This window comes from Lissotriton helveticus, chromosome 5_1 (assembly GCF_964261635.1).
Source record: "Lissotriton helveticus chromosome 5_1, aLisHel1.1, whole genome shotgun sequence".
Classification (NCBI taxonomy): domain Eukaryota; kingdom Metazoa; phylum Chordata; class Amphibia; order Caudata; family Salamandridae; genus Lissotriton; species Lissotriton helveticus.
Window position 1 is genome coordinate 1,289,021,692 of NC_136065.1, and position 19,686 is coordinate 1,289,041,377.

The 19,686-nt window shown below is 44.8% G+C and overlaps 1 protein-coding gene across 1 annotated transcript in view; it reads left to right on the top strand.

Annotated features, from left to right (window-relative positions):
* The window catches only part of PPFIA4 (PPFI scaffold protein A4), a 1,997,086-nt gene that overhangs the window by 1,126,535 nt on the left and 850,865 nt on the right, over nucleotides 1–19,686 (top strand). The window contains exons 19-20 of the mRNA XM_078644121.1: nucleotides 754–959; nucleotides 13,731–13,971. Coding sequence (XP_078500247.1) covers nucleotides 754–959; nucleotides 13,731–13,971 — 447 coding nt within the window. The remainder of the gene's footprint in view (nucleotides 1–753; nucleotides 960–13,730; nucleotides 13,972–19,686) is intronic.

Consider the following 19,686-nt stretch of genomic DNA (forward strand, 5'->3'; position numbering starts at 1 on the left):
CGCTATGAACCGAGTCAGAAAGACCGAACACTTGTCTTTTATTGTAATCGGGCCAGTCGGAAATGTTTCAGAGTCGGTCGGAAACATGGGTTCCGACATTGATTCAGACAAACCGAATATCGTTTGGCACCTTTCCGACCGACATCGTAATGCGGCCCAATATTTTAACCTCCAATTTCAAGTTCATTCCCATTTACCAAACTTTTTACATTATTCGACTGACATTTTACTTTTTAATTGTATACACTTTATTTTTCAGTAATTTGTGTTTAATTTTCTAAGGAGTCAAGGTCTCCCTTGAGTAGGTATTACAGACCCCTATGGGCCCCCAACCACAGGTTGAGAACTGCTGTGCTAGAGTTTAGGGGAACAAGGAGCAGTTTTCTCTCACCCCACTGGCTCAAAAAATCAAAGCTGTTTATGGATTTCAATTGAACGCTCGCGTTCCTCTGCGGAGCTCAGCATGCTGTGCCAAATCTTACCATTTCAGTGGACAATTTTTAATTCTTTATATTCTCTATGTATATAAAGATTGATATTCTAATCTGTAAAAATGAACAATTTAAATACAAATACAGTTATAAAGTTAGTGTGAATTTATGGGCTAGTAAGTTTGTGCTCGAAGAGAGAATTCTCATTAGATGGTCATAATTTAGTTCGATGTTCGAAAGAATGAGTGATGTATTTATATGAGGTCTGCGAAGGAAGGAACATCGCTTTCAAATATTCCTATTTATGGTTCTGCCCACATAGGACTGGGACCCGACTCCACCTACCAGTGCCCTCGCCTCCGTGGTCCACTTTGACAGTGATCCCGAGCTGTCAGACATTGACGATGATGATGAACGCGATACTGTCTTCGGCTCAGTTGACATGATTTCTCCCAGCGGACACTCGGACGCCCAGACTCTGGCAATGATGCTGCAAGAGCAACTAGACGCAATCAATGAAGAAATCAGGTACAGTGCACATACTGTGGCAACTACGTCGCAGTCACTTGGGTTTCTTATAATTGTGAGGTAAATGCCACAATGTGGGTCGTCATGCATATTATACCATTCTAGATCACTGTGAACTGATGAACATAGATTCTTTTAAAAACACATTCTCTTTTCTGTCCAGAATTTGAATAGTGGTTAATAGATATTTGCACTTTTCTACCTGGTTTCGGGATATATTGACAAAAGGAGTACACGTGACGTGGAAGAGGGAAAGAAAGATCTAAATTCTGCTGCTATATTGCGTTATTTCACTAAAATGATCGTGGTAAGGACCAATAGTGTTTGCGACCTTTAACGGTCACGCCTGGATTCAGAGTAAACCCACAGAGGTACCTATATCTTCTCTCGTTGTTAACGATTCAACAGATATCGTATCCGACGCAGAGTCCCCAAACAGTAGCACATCCAAAGGATATGTTAAAGCTCACCGTGCAGTCCCCGCCAGTGCTGAAGTACCTGCACGTGGACTACCCCAGATCGTTCTGTTCACGCCCCTAGGAACACTTCTTGTCCAGTGAGTTCTGGGAACAGGCTCGCCCTTTCTTCTACCGTAGAGCCGTAATCAGGGAATGGACCTTTAAGAACTTGTTTTGTGCAGCTTTGTTATGTTATGACTAAATGCATCTACGGTCTCTTGTAGGACAGGTAGACATGTTCAAAAAGGCTAAGTTCTAGGGACATTATAAAGGTGTTTTAAATCTAAATAACCACAAGCAGCAGGTTAAATTATCTTGTGAGTTAGAGAAACCGCACCTTTTGTGACTACCTGCCATAATGTGATGAGTTCTAAAAATAATCCCATTTACTCAATTCTAATCAAGCAAATTTAGATCTAAAACAACTTCTTGACATTATAAGAAAGGTCCCTATTGGATGTCTTAAGGCAAGCTATATCTTAATATGTTTAGTTATTCATTTGTTGTAAGGGGGTTATATAAAAGTTCTAGAGTTGGTGATAAGTGGGGTTCTCAATCCAGAAGTTGGAAAATTGGAATACCTTATTTACCTGAGGAATTACCTCAATAAACCTTCCTTCAAATTCATGTTTTCACTGTACCACAATCTGTGATTTCTCATCCATGTGCAAGCCATCTTAGAGTGCATGACACATGTTACGTGTCCATATGCAGCTAGTGCTTATGAAGAGAGGGCCAGAGGCAGAGGCCAAACTCACTCTTTCTGTACATTTGCCTGCGTCCGTCCTTAGCTGACACCTAATAAAGAAAGAGTCTCCACATCTGGCAGAAACATAGCACAGTGCTTTAAACTGGACTATAGAAGTGCAGGTACTCACTATCCACAGTACGTGTTTGCTCCTGGCTAGTGCTGGTGCCCTCCCATGAAATGTATTGCATCAGTACTGAGAAGTGAAGGTACTGTCCTGTTCAAATAAAGAAGTGCAGGTACCCAGTACCAGACAGTATTTGCCCATTTAAAGCACTGACATAGAGTTAAGAAAACTAATGGCTGAGCCCAGCTGCTAGATTGCCTCCCGCATGCCCCAGTTTCAGATATATGTTCTCTGCATCTGTTACCAATCCATGTGTATCGTGTGTATCTAATGTCCAAAGAAGACTCCTTAATACAACACGGAATTTCCCATAACGTCGGTACACGTTTCAGAAATACCTCTTCCGGTGACACCATCACAGGTACCTGCATGTGCGATGTTAATTTACCTGCATGATTTTGGCAAACTAACTACACTAGGATAGACCATGGCCACTGATGCAGTGAAATCTGATGTACATTAGCTCTTTAAGTACAGTTTGCGGTGCGAAGATTCAACGTGGGCAGAACCCTTTGTCTCTTTTTGATAGACTTTTTTTTATATTTTGTCGAATTCTTTTACGAGGCATTATTCCTCCTGGTGTGTCGAGGGAATGTATTTGAGAAAGACCATTTTTAAACCGTGTGGCGCCTCTTATTGCGCCATGTCGGTTCCAGACCCACACTTCATGTGTCTGTGGTGTCTCAAATGCGACCGCGTCTCCAAGTCATGCTCGGACTGCCTAGCCGTGGCACCGATGGCTTTGAGCTGAAGCTGCAAGCGGCTACTCCGAATGCTTTGAGCTGATTGTCTTCACCGAAGGCTTTGAGCTGAGGCTGAAGCGGCAAGTGGCCCAGCAGGCGACACCACGGCATGCTACTTCTCGGGGGTCTCAGTCCCGATCGAGAGGGAGGTCGCCGAACCACATCAGGAGCCCCTAGTCTTCTACCTCCCACTACAGGTTATTTGGACATTTGGGGAAGAAGCACAAGAAACACAAGAAGTTGAAGTGTGTTTCAGCGACGAAGAAGCATTGTTGTTCGAGGTATGCTTTTCTGGGAGCGTTGCCTGGGCCGACTCAGATCTCCTATCACTTTCAGGAGTTGGAGCGACCCCATCTCAAGTAAGAGAATTTTCTGAGGCCATGAGATGCGTATGTGAGTGGTCCGACCCCTCAGGTGCATCTTCAGGCCCCACGGTGTCAGAGGGGGTCTCATCAGGTTCTGTGCCAGCAGCTTTGGTCTTTAGCTTTGATGGGCCCATACTGGCAAATGCCCGTGCCACAGTGTTATCCCTCAATGCCACCCCTGACCCTGATGCACTCGATGCCATCGGTACCCACTGGAGTCCACTAGCTCCCACTCCCATTTATATCCATGAATCTGGCACGGAGCTGCACCATCTGGTATCCTTTCTTCCCCTACTGTGGCTATGCAGCAGGGAGCATTTTATTCTATCATGATGAAGAGGGCATCTTAGGTCCTAAATCTTGAGTTGCCCTTGGTGTCAGTCCCCTCATCAAACACATGCACACTGCCACTGCAGCCTGCGCGTTTTGACCCCGATAAAAGTATCGACCTAGCATTTATCCCTGTGTGCCAGGTCTACCAGCACTGCAATAAGCATAGGTAAGTCACCCTAACAAAAGGCCATAGTTGGGTACACCATACCTCCTGTGACTGCATAACTGGATGAGCCCTGTAGTTTCTAAGTCCATTCTTAGCCATTAAAATTGCACGGTAAAGCCATACTGAGTACATGGGCTGGGAGGTTGTCAATACGAGTTCCACAGCTCCTTGATGGCTTCAACGAACTTCAAGATGTTTAGTTCCAAACATCTCAGATTAATAAGCCCACACTGATGCCGGTGCTAGATTCATTAATACATCCACTCAGAGGGCACCTCAGAGGTGCCTCCTGAAAACCTACCAAGCCACTAGTGTGTTCCTGGGTGGTCTGCACCATCCTGCCACCTCTTGACTTGTTTCTGACCCCTGAGATGGGAGCCTTTTGCTCTCGTGGGTCAGAAACAAAGCCCGCTCTGGGTGGAGGTGCTTCACACCTACCCCCAGGCAGAAACAGCATAGAAAGGTGGTGAGCCTCAAAGCCTTCCTGTCCTTTGTTATGTTGACCAGGGCCTCTCCAGCTAGTGGAAATGCCAGCCCATTGACCAAGCCCCACTTCTCGAGGCAAGGTTGATTGAAAAATTATGAAAGAAGGTAGGTGTGTCCCCTCTAAGCCAGGTCCACCCCTAAGATGCCCTTGCTGAAGGACCCCCTCATTTGAAAATCCTCCATGTTGTTTTGGAGGATTTCAGCCAATAGTGTTAGGGGTATGGCTCCTCCCTAGATGGAGCGGACATACAAAGGATGTAGGCACCCTAAAGGTAAGTAGCCCATTGGCTACTATCTCCTAACCCCTGTAAAACCCCTAAATTGCGTATTTAGGGGCCCCCTTGAACCTTAATCCTCAGATTTCTGATGACCTATTAAGAAGAGAACAAAGAAGAGCTGTGCAGCAGCAAAGACTGAAGACACTAACTGTCTTGGCCCCAGCCCTACAGGCCTGTCTGCAGCCCTCAATACCCTGCTACAGTAGAGCAACTTGTCTCGCAACCAGCAACTTCCAGAACCCTGGGAGGACTGCCCATTTTCTAAAATAACTCGTAATCTTCAGTGGACTGTGGATATGCTCAGAAGAAAATCTTCTAGTGCTCTGCGTTTGGAACCGCAAAGTCGACAACCTCTCCACCCGAAGCCCACGGCCCGAGTCCTAGATGCCCGCCGGTCCAGAAAAGGTTCCCCAGGGATCCTGAGCAAGAGTTCCTCTTGGGTTGACCCCTGAGGGTCTCCACATAGATGCCTGCAGCCTCTGCACGACACCCCCCCAACCGCCACCGCATTGGTAAGCTGACTTCCAACGGCAAAGGACACCCCTGCACCCAGAGCCCCAGGGCCTTGGCGAGATCTACCGATTGTGTTCTGGCTCTCTGGCACATCCCAGCATACGTGTGCAGCTGTATGTTTCCATCTATCAGCCTCCTGGCCTGAGACTGCAGCTTTTTTCACAATTCGAGATTCCCCATCGGTTTGCATCGGGCACACATCGCTGTGTTGACACTCTGCACCCGGGTGCCCCTGTACCACTGAGGGTGTTCATTTGGTGCTGCTTTGTGTCTCCTCCCTGTGCTTGCCTTAACCCCCGGAGACTGGGATTCCAAAACTGTGCTACATACCTGTAAGTAGTACCACTTTGATTGCCCCCTTTCTCCACTGGATAAAAATGGCGCTAGGCCCCGAGTTTGACCTCCGCATCCTACCACCCCAGTGCCACTGGTGGTGCAGTTTTGTTACATACCTGAATCTTGCCTGGTACTGATTCTTGATCCAAAAGCTTAAAATTGTAAATCGTTTACTTTCCTGCAAATTGCTGATTTGTTTCCTTCCATAGGATAACATTATATTGATTGAAAAATGCACTGTGTCCTCTTTGGTATTGAAAAACAATGATATTGCAAAGCTTATTTTACTGCAACAAAGTATATTTGGTTCTATAAAATAAATATACAAAAAGTAAAATCTTTACAAACAATTGGTCTCGGACTTTGTCATTGAGTGTGTGTAATAATGTCTTTCCTGTATGTGTACAACAAATGCTTAACACAGCCCTCTGATATACCCACTGCTTGCCCACATTACCACAGAGAGAACATTAGTATTATCTACTTTAGCCTCTATAAAGCCTCTGGGGATCCACTGTACTCTGTGCACACTGTACCTTACTTTGGTATAGTATATATGGAGCCAGCTTCCTATAGCATATGCAGGCTTTGCAGTGGGACCTGAAGTTCCAGTGGGCAAAGCACCAGGGGAATCTCTCCGACATGATCCATATCTCGGAGGCAGGTCAAAAGACCAGCAGTAGTGGCTGATGAGCTGTGATTAGGTCAGGGGCAGACTTCTCTCCCTTCCCCAAACAAATCTCACAGAAGTGCCAATGTGACATTTCTGGGATGGGATGGTCATCTGGGTGAGGTGGAGATCAGAGGACTCTGTTTTCTGTCAGACTCTGGACTCCACATAAGCATGTTGGAGCTCCAAGTGATTCGACTGGAATTGAAAGCTTTTCTATCCTCCATCCAGGGAAGGCTAGTGAAGGTGTGCACAGACAATACCACTGCCATGTGGTACTGCAAAAAACAGGGCGGGATGGGGTCTTAGACTCTTTGCCAAGAGACCCTGCATATCTGGAAATAGCTGGAACAGCAGGCCATACCCCTGGTGGTTCAACACTTGGCAGGTTTCCTGAATACTAGAGCGGACAAACTTAGCTATCAATTTTTAGTGGATTATAAATGGCATCTCCCCCTGGAGGTTGCGCAAGGTCTCATTGAGCAGTGGGGTGAGCCTTGGTTATATCTTTCTGCCTTTGCCGAGAATGCGAAATGTCAGCAGTTTTGAACGCTGCAGTTTCCAAGGCGGCTCTTGCTCTGAAATGCTTTTTATCTCAAGCGGAACTCAGATCTCCTGAATGCCCAACACCCTTACCACTTCTGCCCAGAGCTCTCAGGAAGATCAGGAATGACTGGGCCCAAGTTAACCTTGTGGCTTCGGACTGGACACGGAGAGTCTGATATTCCGAGCTTCTCATCATGAACACTGCTCCTTCGACCAGGCAGCCCCTTCGTGAAGGTCTTCTGTTGCTGCAGCAGGGTAGGGTCCCCCACCCAAACCTCTCAACTCTACGCTTTCTTGAGTGGAATTTGAGCAGCAACAGTTGACAGCTTTTGACCTTTCTCCCCAAGTCTGCAATGTTCTCTTGCCAGCCAGGCGGCCCTCTACCAAGATGGTGTAGACCGACCAGTGGACCAAATTTGTAGGAAATTGTACAGAGAAGACTATCAACCCTCTTTCTGCTTCCCTTACTGATATTCTTATTTTTATTCTTACCCTTGCCCAGCAGGGCTCTGCTCTGGGCATTCTAAAGAGTTATCATTCTGCTCTGTCTGCCTTTTTGCAGCTGCCTGACCAACCCTCCTTAATTAAGTCCCATATTGCGAATTAGTTTCTCAAGAGTCCTGTACATACGTTTCCCATCTCTCCTTTCATGATACCTCAGTGGGACCTTAATTTGGCTCTCACTTTCTTAATGTATGCTCCTTTTGAGCCTATTCATAATTGTCCCCTTCGGCTGCTCATCATCAAGACTGCCTTTTTAATGGCAATCACATCTGCCCGGAGGATGAGTGAGCTGCAAACTTTATCATACAAGCTTCGATTTCTGCCTGTTTTTCCAGACAAACTAGTGCTTCACTCTAGGGCCTCTTTCCTGCTGAAATTGGAAACACCTTTCCATGTGGGCCAATCCATCAACTTGCCCAATTTCTACGCACCTCCACATCCCTCAAACGAAGAGGAGCGGCTCCACTGTCTGGACCCAAAAAGAGCGTTGTCATTCTACCAGGACCACACACAAGAGTTACAGGTGAACAACCAACTGTTCGTGGGGTATTTTTTAACGAAGAAGGGTCTGGTGGTACAGAAATGAACTATTTCATGCTGGGTAGTTCTCTGTATTAAAATCTTCTATGCACTGGTCAAGGAGCAGCCCCCTGGGGGCTTAAGGGCTCCTTCCACCAGGGCTCAAGCTCCAACCACTGCATTAGCATGTGTAGTCCCAGTCTGTGGCATTCTGCCAGGCCGTAATGTGGACATTCCTACACACTTTTACCAAACGCTACTGCCTGAGCAGTCAGGTCCGCAGGGATCGGCACTTTGCATGTTCGTTCCTGCAGGATGTCTTAGTTTAGAATTTGTCAGCAGCGTCCACCGGGGATGGTATTGCTTGGGTTGGAATTCAAAGGTAAGGACTATGCGGCTTTATGTCTGTATCAGATGAACAAGTAACTTACCATTGGTAACGCATTATCTGCTACAGACAATATCTATCTGCAGATTCTTTACCAACTCACCCCTCCTCCCCGCTCTGCGGGCAAGTTTCTAGGGTCAGGGCTGATCCCTTCCAGGACTCTAGTTTAGAAGCTCCAGTGTCAGTGGACGTATAGCTCAGTGCTCCTGGCCTCGAAAGTAGTATAAAGTAACTGACATCAGCGTGCCAAGGTTGCACCTATAGGTGATGTGGACGTCACAGCATGGGCAACGCTTATGCTGCTGTGCGGAGCCATTTGACGCCACCTACCGGCTTGCAGGGGTACTACTTTCACAAAAATCTTCTGGATCCAATGTGATGGCTTGGCAATTCAAAGAAAAGGAATCTGCGTCCAGATATTGTCTCTTCCAGATTATGCATTACCGAAGGTATTTAACTTGTTCAATTAGTTGTGAAGAGGCCTGCTTAAAGACAAAGGACATCTGGTTGGAGGGGATCTACAGCTGCAGAGCAATAGGCAGGATAGGGGTAGAGTAGCCAAACTGGTCTTCAAAGTGGGAATAGCAGTTAGGATAGGACAAAGGCTCACCTCCACATCCTGCACCCCATTCCTGATAGGAGCATAAGCAATTGAATTAGCATAGGGGCTGGAAGTGGAGTGTTAGGGAAACTTAGTCATAGCAGTGGGTTGGCTTATCCAGATCTGAACCTCTAGGAGAGAGTTTCTCCATTTCAGATTTTGAACAATAGTGTTTTCTGAGTCAAGACTATGCCACACTTTGGAGGAGGCTGGCACCCTGCACCCCATTGTAAGGTGTGACCCCCTAAAGCTTGTCAGCACAGAAGCAGAGATAAATATGGGAAAGCTTCCCAGCAACTCAGATCCCTGCCTTGAAACTACAAGAAGAAGAAGGACTGTCCTGATGAAAGCAACATGCCTGACATGTGAAAAGTTGGTCAATAAAACACTTGATGCCTTTCAACATCTGAGGGAGCAGTGGGCTCAAGACCTATGCGATCTAGAAAATAATGAATAGGCGATGGCTCTTGCTATCCTCTTAGTTCAACTAAAACTGCTACATTGATCCTGTTACATCCAGACCAAACAAGTCAAGATGGGTAGGTCAAGGGCAGATAGTTATCGGTGTGGTTGTGGGCAAGTAGGTATGTTTTACCATATTGTGTGGGAATCCCCAGCATTGCAAAATGTCAGGACAATGGTTGTGCCGTGTATGTGTGAAGCGACTTGGGACACGATGACCACCTCTGCAAAATAGTGTCTCCTCCACGTCTGGAGCGCAATGGCCCTGAATCAGATTTGGTCAACCTTGGGACTGTCGGTTGCTAAATGTAATATTGCGAGATTGGGGGCTGGAAATGTGATATGGATTGGTGTATGTTGGCTGAGGTGATATATGAAGGCTTAGGACACCCCCAAAAGTGGGGGAAAGTCTGTGGGAAATGGAATGCATACAGAGGCAACATCTATAATGATTTTGCTTCTCCTGGTCTGGAGGGTACGCAATCAGGTTCATCTGTGTCCCTCAGCATTGTCGGCTGAGATGGTAGTGGGGAAAAGGTTCTGTCGGGCATCTCTAGTATTATGCTGCTCGTGAAATCTAACGAAATGCCAGTGCACCATTATGCTTTGTATTTGTTTTCCTTGAACTGTTAATAAACAGATTTATATTTATTTTTTAAAGAATCGGTGGGTATAGAAAGAGATATGACCATTCTTATCTTTATTTACTGTGACAGTGTCTATCTGATGGACTAAGAGGGACACTCACTTGATTTCCACCTGGGTGTATATGTCTGTTGTGGTGGTTCCCTGGTGCCCTTGTTCTAAGTGTGCTGAATGGCTGCAGTGCGCGCAGTTGCGTGTTTTGTTGAAGTAGCAGGTGCACAACGTTCCTGTGTGGCACCTTTAGTTTGTTTTTGTGTTTGGGGTTCATCATTAGTCATAACTTTTCTTCCCTGATATTGTCAGACTTGTGCACCACTGACCATAGGTGGTGCTAAGTGTGTCGGCCTCTGTATAGTAATGTTTACTGACGGATATGTTTCCAAGTGTATCGTTGCCTGTAATCACTTTTTGGGGATATTTGCAAGTGCTTTCATCGGTGCCTAAATCGTGTGTTTAATTGATTCAGGTCTCATTTAGTCTCGTCTGCCAAGCTTAGTCTTTGTGGGGTTTTTAATGGTCCTGGTTGATTTGTTTCATGGCTTTGCTCATTTGGACACTTATTATCTAAAGAAGATTATTGGAAAAAGGTTTACGGTTTTTACCCCAGACAATGCCAAACATCAACAGACCAAAACACATTTAAATGACGGCTCCCTGGTGCCACTTAGAATGTGACAAGAGAATGCGAAAGCATGAGAAAAATGGAGGCAGTAAAAACTCTAGTCCATGTTTTAGTAATGATAGAGCTAATTCTTATTACATTGTTTTTCAAGATTAGAACGTTGAAAGAGCTACAATTAGCACGCATTAGGGACTCATAATTGGACACAGTGTCTTTCAGAGGTGGCTCTTTCATAAGCCCGTCTGTTGGCTTGCCTAACTATGGTGATAAAGGACATCTTCAGGGAAGTGAGGTCAGCCGTGCTGCACCTCTCCTCCTGCTAGCACGTCACAGAAAGAAAGCAATGTATGAATAATTGCAAACTCTTCCCACCACGGAGTTTGATTCCTTCCTGTGGTTTTTCCAATTAGCAAACGTAATAGGTTTGCTAATGCCGTTTTTGTGATATCAATTCAAGCTATTGGGTCCCCACGGATGTTAAATTGTTGGGTGGATCATCTGGTAATGGGACTGTCTGTTGCACTGTGAGAATGAAATATGCAGTAATTACAGTCGGACATCACAGCAATTATAAAGGCCTGCTTGTGGCGAGAATGTTGCATGATGCAGATTTGTAATCAAAGATATTAGTAACCTTTGAATATCGTTAAATCACTGCCACCAGGATTGCCTAGAATAAATCTTTATTAACTTAAGGATTCTGGGGTACCATCTGAATTACCAGTAAAATGATGCACTTCTATCGCATCACTGATTCCTTGAATATAGACTCGAGGAATTACTGATGAGATAGAAATGCATCGTTGTACTGGTAATAATGGTAATCAGGTGACTTCCCAGAATCCTTATTTTCTTGGTGTCGTTCTGGACCACTAGCTATAAGGTTTTTGACACAAAACTAAATATTTGTTTCTTTTTTAAAAACTTTTTATTGAACTTTGTGCACATTACAATAAACACATAGGCCTAGATGTATCAAGCCTTTTGCGATTCGTTAAGGCCGAAATTCGCAGAATTTCGGCCTTAACGAATTGCAAACGGACATTTTGCATCTTTTGGGATGTATGTGGAATTAGCAAAATAAGGAATCGCAAAAATTTGCGATTCCTTATTTTGCTTAAGCATTTAAGGAATCGCAATTTTGCGATTCCTTAAATGCCATGTATGAAGCTTTTATCAATTGCGAATTCAGGTTAAGGAATCGCAAATTAACACCAATTTGAGGTTCGTGTTAATTTGCGAAATCCTTTCAAAACCCAACATTTTGCAACTTTGAGGGTGGCATGTGACACACATACATGCCCATAGGGCATGTATGTGCGCCATATGCACACACATGTAAGTTTCAGGGGTGCAGCAGGGTGTCCATGAGACACCCCTGCACCCTTGAAATAATTCTCAAATTGCGAATAGCAAATTGCGAATTCGCAATTTGAGAATTACTTCACAATCATTCCTATGGGCCTCCTGGCCCATAGGAATGCATGGGAAATTATTCCTTATTTGCGAATTCACAAAATGCGAATTCGCAAATAAAGAATAATAAGGAATCGCTAAAAAAAAGCGATTTTTTACATACATTCCATTTTGCTAATTCTAAATAGCGATTCGCTAAAAATCGCTATTTAAGATTCGCAAAATGGAATCTTGATACATCTAGGCCATAGTTTGGCTCATTCCAGCATACAGATTTGGCTGTATACATTGTGACAGCATTTTAGCACGGCTACACAGTGAACAGTACATACAATGACTTTAGTGGGCATAAGTGAGGCACTTCTAGCGTATATGGCATGCAGTTTCACAGAGTGGGAATGTATATATTGAGTACCGTTGCTACTGTACGCGGCTTCTCAGGGTGGCACCCATTGAGAGTTCACATTAGGGGAACTTGTAGGTTTGTCAGTGTCAGTGTCACCAGTGTGGCCCATATGTCATACGAGCTGCTCGCATGGGGCAGGAGGTTCCAGTACTCGGTCAGGTGTGTTTGGCAGTGCGCTGCATCAGCAAGCCACGCCGTGGTCAGTGGTGCTGGTTTGTGACACCAATAAATCGCCACCCTGAGCTTATCCAACAGCAGCAGCATCGCCACTAATCGGCAGCTAGCATCGGAGATCACTTTAACATAGGTTGATAGGCATGTGAGCGCGTCTAGCGTAATGTCGAAAACCAAATATTGTTGGATTGAAGTACGGTTGAGAGATTTCCTCTTGGTTCTATCAGAATTTCTTTTTAAACCCATGAAATAGTACAATTAAGATACAAACTCTTAACAGATAACAAGGACGTCAACATAGCTGGATAAATCTAGGTAACCTTAACACATATTGTGGAACAGCTTTACTGTGAAATGTTCTTTGGGATTAGTTTTGTGTAACCTATTAGATCTATTGCATGAGTCCGACGGCTAAGCTGTATGTAGCTTTGCCAAGCTGTGTTCTCAGAGTGATTAATGAAAGGAACCAGTGGGGGCTCCAAATGTGAACAAGCGAAGGTTCCCCAATTTGGGCACTTGTCAGAAGGTCAATACCAAATAGTTGAACTGCACACCCCCAAAATTTCAAGGTTTAACTGTAGGAAGTTGGCTCTGCATATACTATACCGAAGTGAGGTATAGTGTGCACAGAGTCCAGTGGACCCCCAGAGGCTTTACAGAGGCTAAAGTAGATAACACTAATGCTCTCTTTTGTGATAGTGTGGGCAATAAGTTAGGCTTATCAGAGGGCTGTGTTAAGCATGTGTTGTACACACACAGGAAATAAATGATTACACACACTCAGAGACCAAAGGTTTGAAAAAATATGACTTTGTTACTTTTATTACTAGAAACAAAGAAACTTAGCTGCAGGTAAGTACAGTTTTCAAACTGGCAATACTTTTCAATGCAATAAATGAACACTTAGTGCAGAACTTCAGTTCAACAAGATAGATACAGTTTTTAGAAATGTCAATACTGTGCATATCAAGAAAAATATACTCTTAGGCTCAGATGCACAAAGCCATTTAGCCTTTCTTAACGGGACAAATAGCTATTTCGGCCTGTTAAGAAATGTTAAATGGCCTTTTCCGATGTACAGTCGCCATTAGAAAATTACATATCAGGCTCCGGTATCTCTAACCGACATAATCCCTGAAAAGTGATTTTGTTTGGTGTCCAGTAGCACTGGCATTTGAGGAAGCTCTCTGACATGTTGAGCGGTGTGGTGTGGTGCGTTGTGGTATGGTGTATCTCCTGACTCAAGTGATGTTTACATGTTGCAGGATGATTCAGGAAGAGAAAGAGTCCACTGAGCTCCGGGCAGAGCAGATTGAAAACCGAGTAAGCAGCGGCAGCATGGACGGCCTCAACCTCACACAGCATCGGAAAAGAACCTCCATCCCCACCTCCTTAACCGCTCTTTCCTTAGCAAGCCCTTCTCCTTCGGTCAGCGGTCAGTCGACGCCCAAGCATTTTTCTCGCGGATCCACGCATGACCTGGATCGAATGGGCATCATGACACTGGTAAATTTAAATATTCAATGTTGTGAAGAAAAAATGTTGTTTAAATGAATATAAGGAAGAGAGGGTTTGGAATACAAAATTAATATCTCTGTGTAATGCATTTGAGACCTAAGATTGAGTGATGTGTGCATCAGAAAAACTTCTCAAACTCAGATAATCAATGCCAAAGGAGAATACGAAATGGAAATGCTTGGGTAGCAATGTCCGTCATATTCTGGACGGTCTTTCCTTCTGCAGAACGTGGTCACATGAACTTGGGCTGACCTAATCCCAAAAAAACCCTAGCTTGAACTGCTTGGGCACATCCCATCTGCGCTCGATCGCAAGCTCCCAAAACTTTTGTCTCATTACCCCATCTCATTGAAATGTATCTTGAGTCTCCAACTACAGCAGGACAGGATTTGAGTATGGGCATGTCTACCCAACACACAAGACATCAAAGTAATACAAGTACGCTTGCATTTCTAAACCTCTTGTCACGCAACTGGAGTTGCCTACTGTCTTATGAACAGAGAATGTGGCTTAGCAGCTCTGAAAATGCTGGTCCTTTATAGAGTTCAGGACTGACCTGCAAGGAGTTGGTTCCTTCTCTAAAGCTGTAGACAAGCTACAAATGATAGAATTACTGTCTGGGGTGTTTTATTTGAAGCATGTGAATCAAACGTATTGCTGTTGCTTGAGTCTTCATAAGTGTGGTAGGTGTGACCAGTATTGACTCTTGACGCAGATCCCAAAGGCTGAACTTTACTACAAGGCCCAGTGAGGCTTCATGTTGTCTGGGCGTGCTGGTTGTAGGTGGGCACCGTACATTTACATGGCGACTGATCTGCCTGTAGTGGACCCATTCATGTATCGGCAAAGCTACAAAACAATAAAAGCTTCCCTGTGGCATTTCCACGGCATGGAAGATGCGTGTATGGGGGCTACTCATGTGTTTCAATGTGGTGCATGCATTGTATCTGTTGCACGTGGCTTTGGCCACACAGCCATTCATTTTGTTTTCTTGAATTCAAGTCGTACCAAAGGTGGATGGATGGTGGAGAGAGCCCCAGACAGCAATTTGATTGACAGGTTCCCTTGCCCTTTCCTGACCCACTGTGCGCTGGAAGGGATATCTCCGACTCCCACAGGTGAACAGGTGGGGAGATGGGCTGGCATCCCTCTCTTTCATGCCCCTCTTTTGGATCTCCCCAGACAGGAGATCCATAACTCCCCCCACCCCCCATTGATGACACCTGAAGACAAAGGCCGTGACTAGCATTAAAGAGGAAAAAACTGAGCAAAAGGCAGCAACTGACCAAACCCGTTCTCAGAGCTGATTGATTGGAAAGAGAAATGCAGTCAGTCTTCTGTGGCCCATAGATTTAAAGTTTCTACTTCCTCATAAATCAATATCTGGTTGTGTTTTTGTCAGGTTCAGGCTGGTTTTTACAGCGGGGGCGCTGCGGGCACTTGCTGGCAACACTGTCACATCCTGCAGCTTCCCAGGGTATTTACAACAGGTATGAGGGGCATCAGGAGAGAGGAAGAGAGAGAGGAGAGAGAGAGAAGAGAGAGAGAGAGAAGAGAGACAGAGATACAGAGAGAGAGAAGAGAGACAGAGAGAGAGAGAGAGAGAGCGAGAGAAGAGAGACAGAGAGAGAGATAGAGAGAGAAGAAAGACAGAGAGACGAGGGACAGAGAGAGAGAGCGAGAAACAGAGAGAGAGAGAAGAGGGACAGAGAGAGAGGAGAGAGAAGAGAGAGAGAGAGAGAGAGAGAGAGAGAAGAGAGAGAGAAGAGAGACAGAGAGAGAGAGAGAGAGAGCGAGAGAAGAGAGACAGAGAGAGAGAGAAGAAAGACAGAGAGAGAGATAGAGAGAGAAGAAAGACAGAGAGAGACGAGGGACAGAGAGAGAGAGCGAGAAACAGAGAGAGAAGAGGGACAGAGAGAGAGAGAGAGAGAGAGAGAGACAGAGAGAGAGAGAGAGAGAGAGAGAGAGAGAGAGAGAGAGAGGGGGAAGAGAAAGAGAGAGAAAGATAAAAGAGAGCGCGAAGAGAGAGCAAAAAGGAAGGAAATTGCTGTTTTGAACATTTTTGCCAGCGATGCCTTGGGTTCCCAGTCTAGCTCTGGTAAGGATGTTAGTGCAGAATGGCAGAGGATCAAATGTTACTCCTAACGATCAGTTGGACTGTACTCTGACAATAGACAATGCCAGTACTATTCCAAGAAGAAAGAAGGAAGGGAAAAGGGAAAGAAGCCCTTGATTTCAGTTTTGTCTGTTTGTTACTTGTCAGACTGGTTGAAGCAGCTATGATGTGGGTTATTTGGGCACACTCACAGAATCCAAATCTAACGCAGTGGACTCAATCCTTCACATACAAATTGCAAGCACATGTCAAGTCATTAGTGCAACATGCATTAATACTCCTACTATCTTCTTTAGGACATGTGTGTGTTACAAGCTCAACTGGAGATCAGGAACCAACTAAGGATTAGATGAAGCTAGAGGAACCCCGGGATGGAAGAGAGGCTGCAGAGGATTGATATAGGTATTAGAGGGTAGAATTTCTAATCGCTAAATCATGAAACCGACAGAACAGTAGAGGAACTAAATAACAAAGTGAAAGAATGCAGTGCCCAGTGCAAACGTTTTTCAACAGAAGTAAAGAACATTGCCAGACAAAAAGAAAATGGTGTTGGCATCTTTTAAAGTGGCACTGATTGACCTTACCCAGAGAAGGACATTAATAATGTAAGTAAACATCAATCTCATTGTGCATTCCGAGTCCTTACTAACCCCCATCGACCATTGCAGTCTGCTTTATGCGGCTCTACAGCTCACCTCCTTCTCAGAACCTGCTGTTGTGAAACAAGCATGTCAAGTGTTAAGGTGACCATGCCAGAATTCTAAAACTGCCCACAAGCCTGGTGTCCAAGGAAGCCTGAATCTGCCCCATTCACTACATCTGGCACACATTATGCATCAAAAAGTCATCAAGGGCTTCCGTTCAGAACAAATCTAAAGGAATTTACCCAGAAACACAATGGCTTGAAGTGGATGAAATCTTAAATAGGATTCAGTCACATTTCTTCATGCAGATCTAGCAGATAAAATGCCCATCTACCTTGCGGAGACCCCATAGAAAGCGTTTTCAACTATCACAAGACCACCCATGCTCCCTCCTCCATAATTCTGCACCACTTTGAAGGCAGGGATGTTTTTATCCTGATATTCATTGATAATCTGCCATATATTTACACTGCTGTACCTCTAATAAAACCACATCTCTCCCCAAAACATGAAGCTCAGTGTAGCATTAGATTTCTCTTCCTGGTCCTTAGATCTGTCAGCCACCCAGAATCTTGAACAACATCCCCATATCCATCAGGAGCACACCATCTCTGCTCCTAATTAGGAAATAATTGAAGATGGTTCTCTGTAAGGAATACTACATCACAGTTCAATAACTGTCCACTTATGCTCCCAGAACCAAGCTATTTTTTCATATGACTTGACTGTATGCTTGCCTCTGACCCGGTAAACCACCCACTGCCTTTTTGCTATGTTTGTGCTATACAAATGCCACAATAATGCATTCATTTCTGTAATTTTAGCAATCACATAGAGAACTAAGCACTATTAAATAACAGAATGCATTGGCTACACATTAACAGTTTATTGAGAACTTAAATAAATGAACTACATTTATTGGAAGAGATCCCAGGACTGAATAGTAGAAATGCATCTGGCACACCTTAAACTGGAGTTGAGGCAGAGATGAGAAGAAGAACTAAGTGCCAAATGTGTCAAGACATTTTCTAGTCGCAAATGGCCCGATTCACAGAATTGGCCCATTTGCAACTGGAAAACAGCATTTCTGTATAACATTACCAAATCACAGTTTGGAATTGGGAATACATACCGATTCGGTTTTAGGAAGGGGGGTGCCAAGGGCGTCCCTTCCTAATAGTTAATCGCAGTTGTATGTAAGAATGCTTAGCGTCCGAAATGAGGTCACTAAACAATTGCATTTTACCACCTACTTCAAGTAGGTGGTAATCCATTCGCAGCCTAGCTGATCTGCAATGATGCAAAGCTATTTTGCCTTTGATAGAAAATTGGCCTCCCAAGTTTATTTATCTTTCTGGAATATGTGGCCTAGAAATGAAGATGTTGCTCTAAGACGATGGTGTAGTGCTAAGTCAAGGGTACGGTACAGCATATATATCACAGTTGCAGTAAAGACAGGAATGTCTAATCTGGGTTGTGAGTTTTTGCAAAGACACAGCTCTTCATTAATATATCATTATATAATTCAGTATAAAGTCAGATAATAAGCTCACAAATCACAATAAAAAAATTGCACTGAGGATACAGTGATTTATCATGGAGCTTCAATATAAACACAAAGTACCATTAGCAACATCTAGACGTTCATCAAGTGAGTAACAGGGTGAAATTTCCTTTACAGTGGTGTAATTGCACATACTTTCAATCAATCAATCAGGATTTATAAAGCGCTGCAAATCACTTTTGAGGGTCTCTAGGCACTAAAGTTGCTAGCTGCTTCGCTGTACTCTGTTCATTCAAACAACCATATCTTGAGTCCTTTTCTAAATTCCTGGAGCAATGCAGCATTCCTGAGTGAAAGGTCGTTCCAGGCTTTGGCCACCAAGTGAGAGAAGGAGTGTCCTCTGCTGTTGGATTGGCAGATCCGGACAGTGTCTGTGAGGTAAAGGGAGGCGGATCTTAGTTGTCTGGTTGGTTGGTGGAAGGTCATTCAACTGTTTTTGTATGCTAGTCCTTCGTCGTGCAGGGCTATGTATTTGTGGGCCAGCATCTTGAACTGCTATCTCTTCTGGATCAAGAGCCAGTGTAGCTTCTTGAGGTGCCAGGTGATGTAGTCCATCTGGGGAGGTCAAGGATGAGTCATGCCACTGCGTTTTGTATTGTCTGTAGTCCAGTTGTGGTTGGCACTGATCAGGGTAGTGGGACGGGGAGGCAGAGGTTGGGGGGAAGAAGGGGGTAGATAAAAAAATAAATAAAACGTACCTCCTGTCCATGTCACTGTGTCCTCCTCATCGCATCTCTCCACTCCTTCCTCCGGCCTGTACTGGAAAGACCCAGGCACCACCCAGGCTCCCCTGAGCCAATCACAATGCTTCAATGCAGTGGTTCGGCGTTCATATGGGGACTGGGGGCATGTTCTCCACCCAGCTGTAATGCAGCCTGGGTGAAGAGTATGCTATATGCTCATGAATGTTTGGCCGGCCCGAGACTTCCGAAACATTCATGCGCACGTAGGGAGTGAAAACCACTCCTTCCCTCCCCTGCTCTTTCAGCAGAGCAGCCTGCCCGCCCCGCCTCACAAAGCTTCCATACCTGCATCAAGAAAAACAAATGATGACAACATTGAGTTATTATCATTTTTGTTTACGCTGCTGAGAGCAGCGTGGCACCACTGCTGTAGTCTCTTCAGTAGGTGTGCATTGATTCCTAAATAAAGAGTGTTATTGTAGTCCAGCCTGTTGGTGACGAGGGCTTAAGTGAAGGTCCTTCTGGTGTTGATTGGGAGCCACCTGAAGATCTTACGGAGCATGCGTAGGGTATGGAAGAAGGTGGACAAGATTGCGTTTACCTGTTTCTGCAGAGATAGCTTACTGTCCAGGATGATGCTGAGGTTGAGGGCATGGTCTGTCGGGGCAGGCGAAGCATTTTGTGTTACGATTGTTA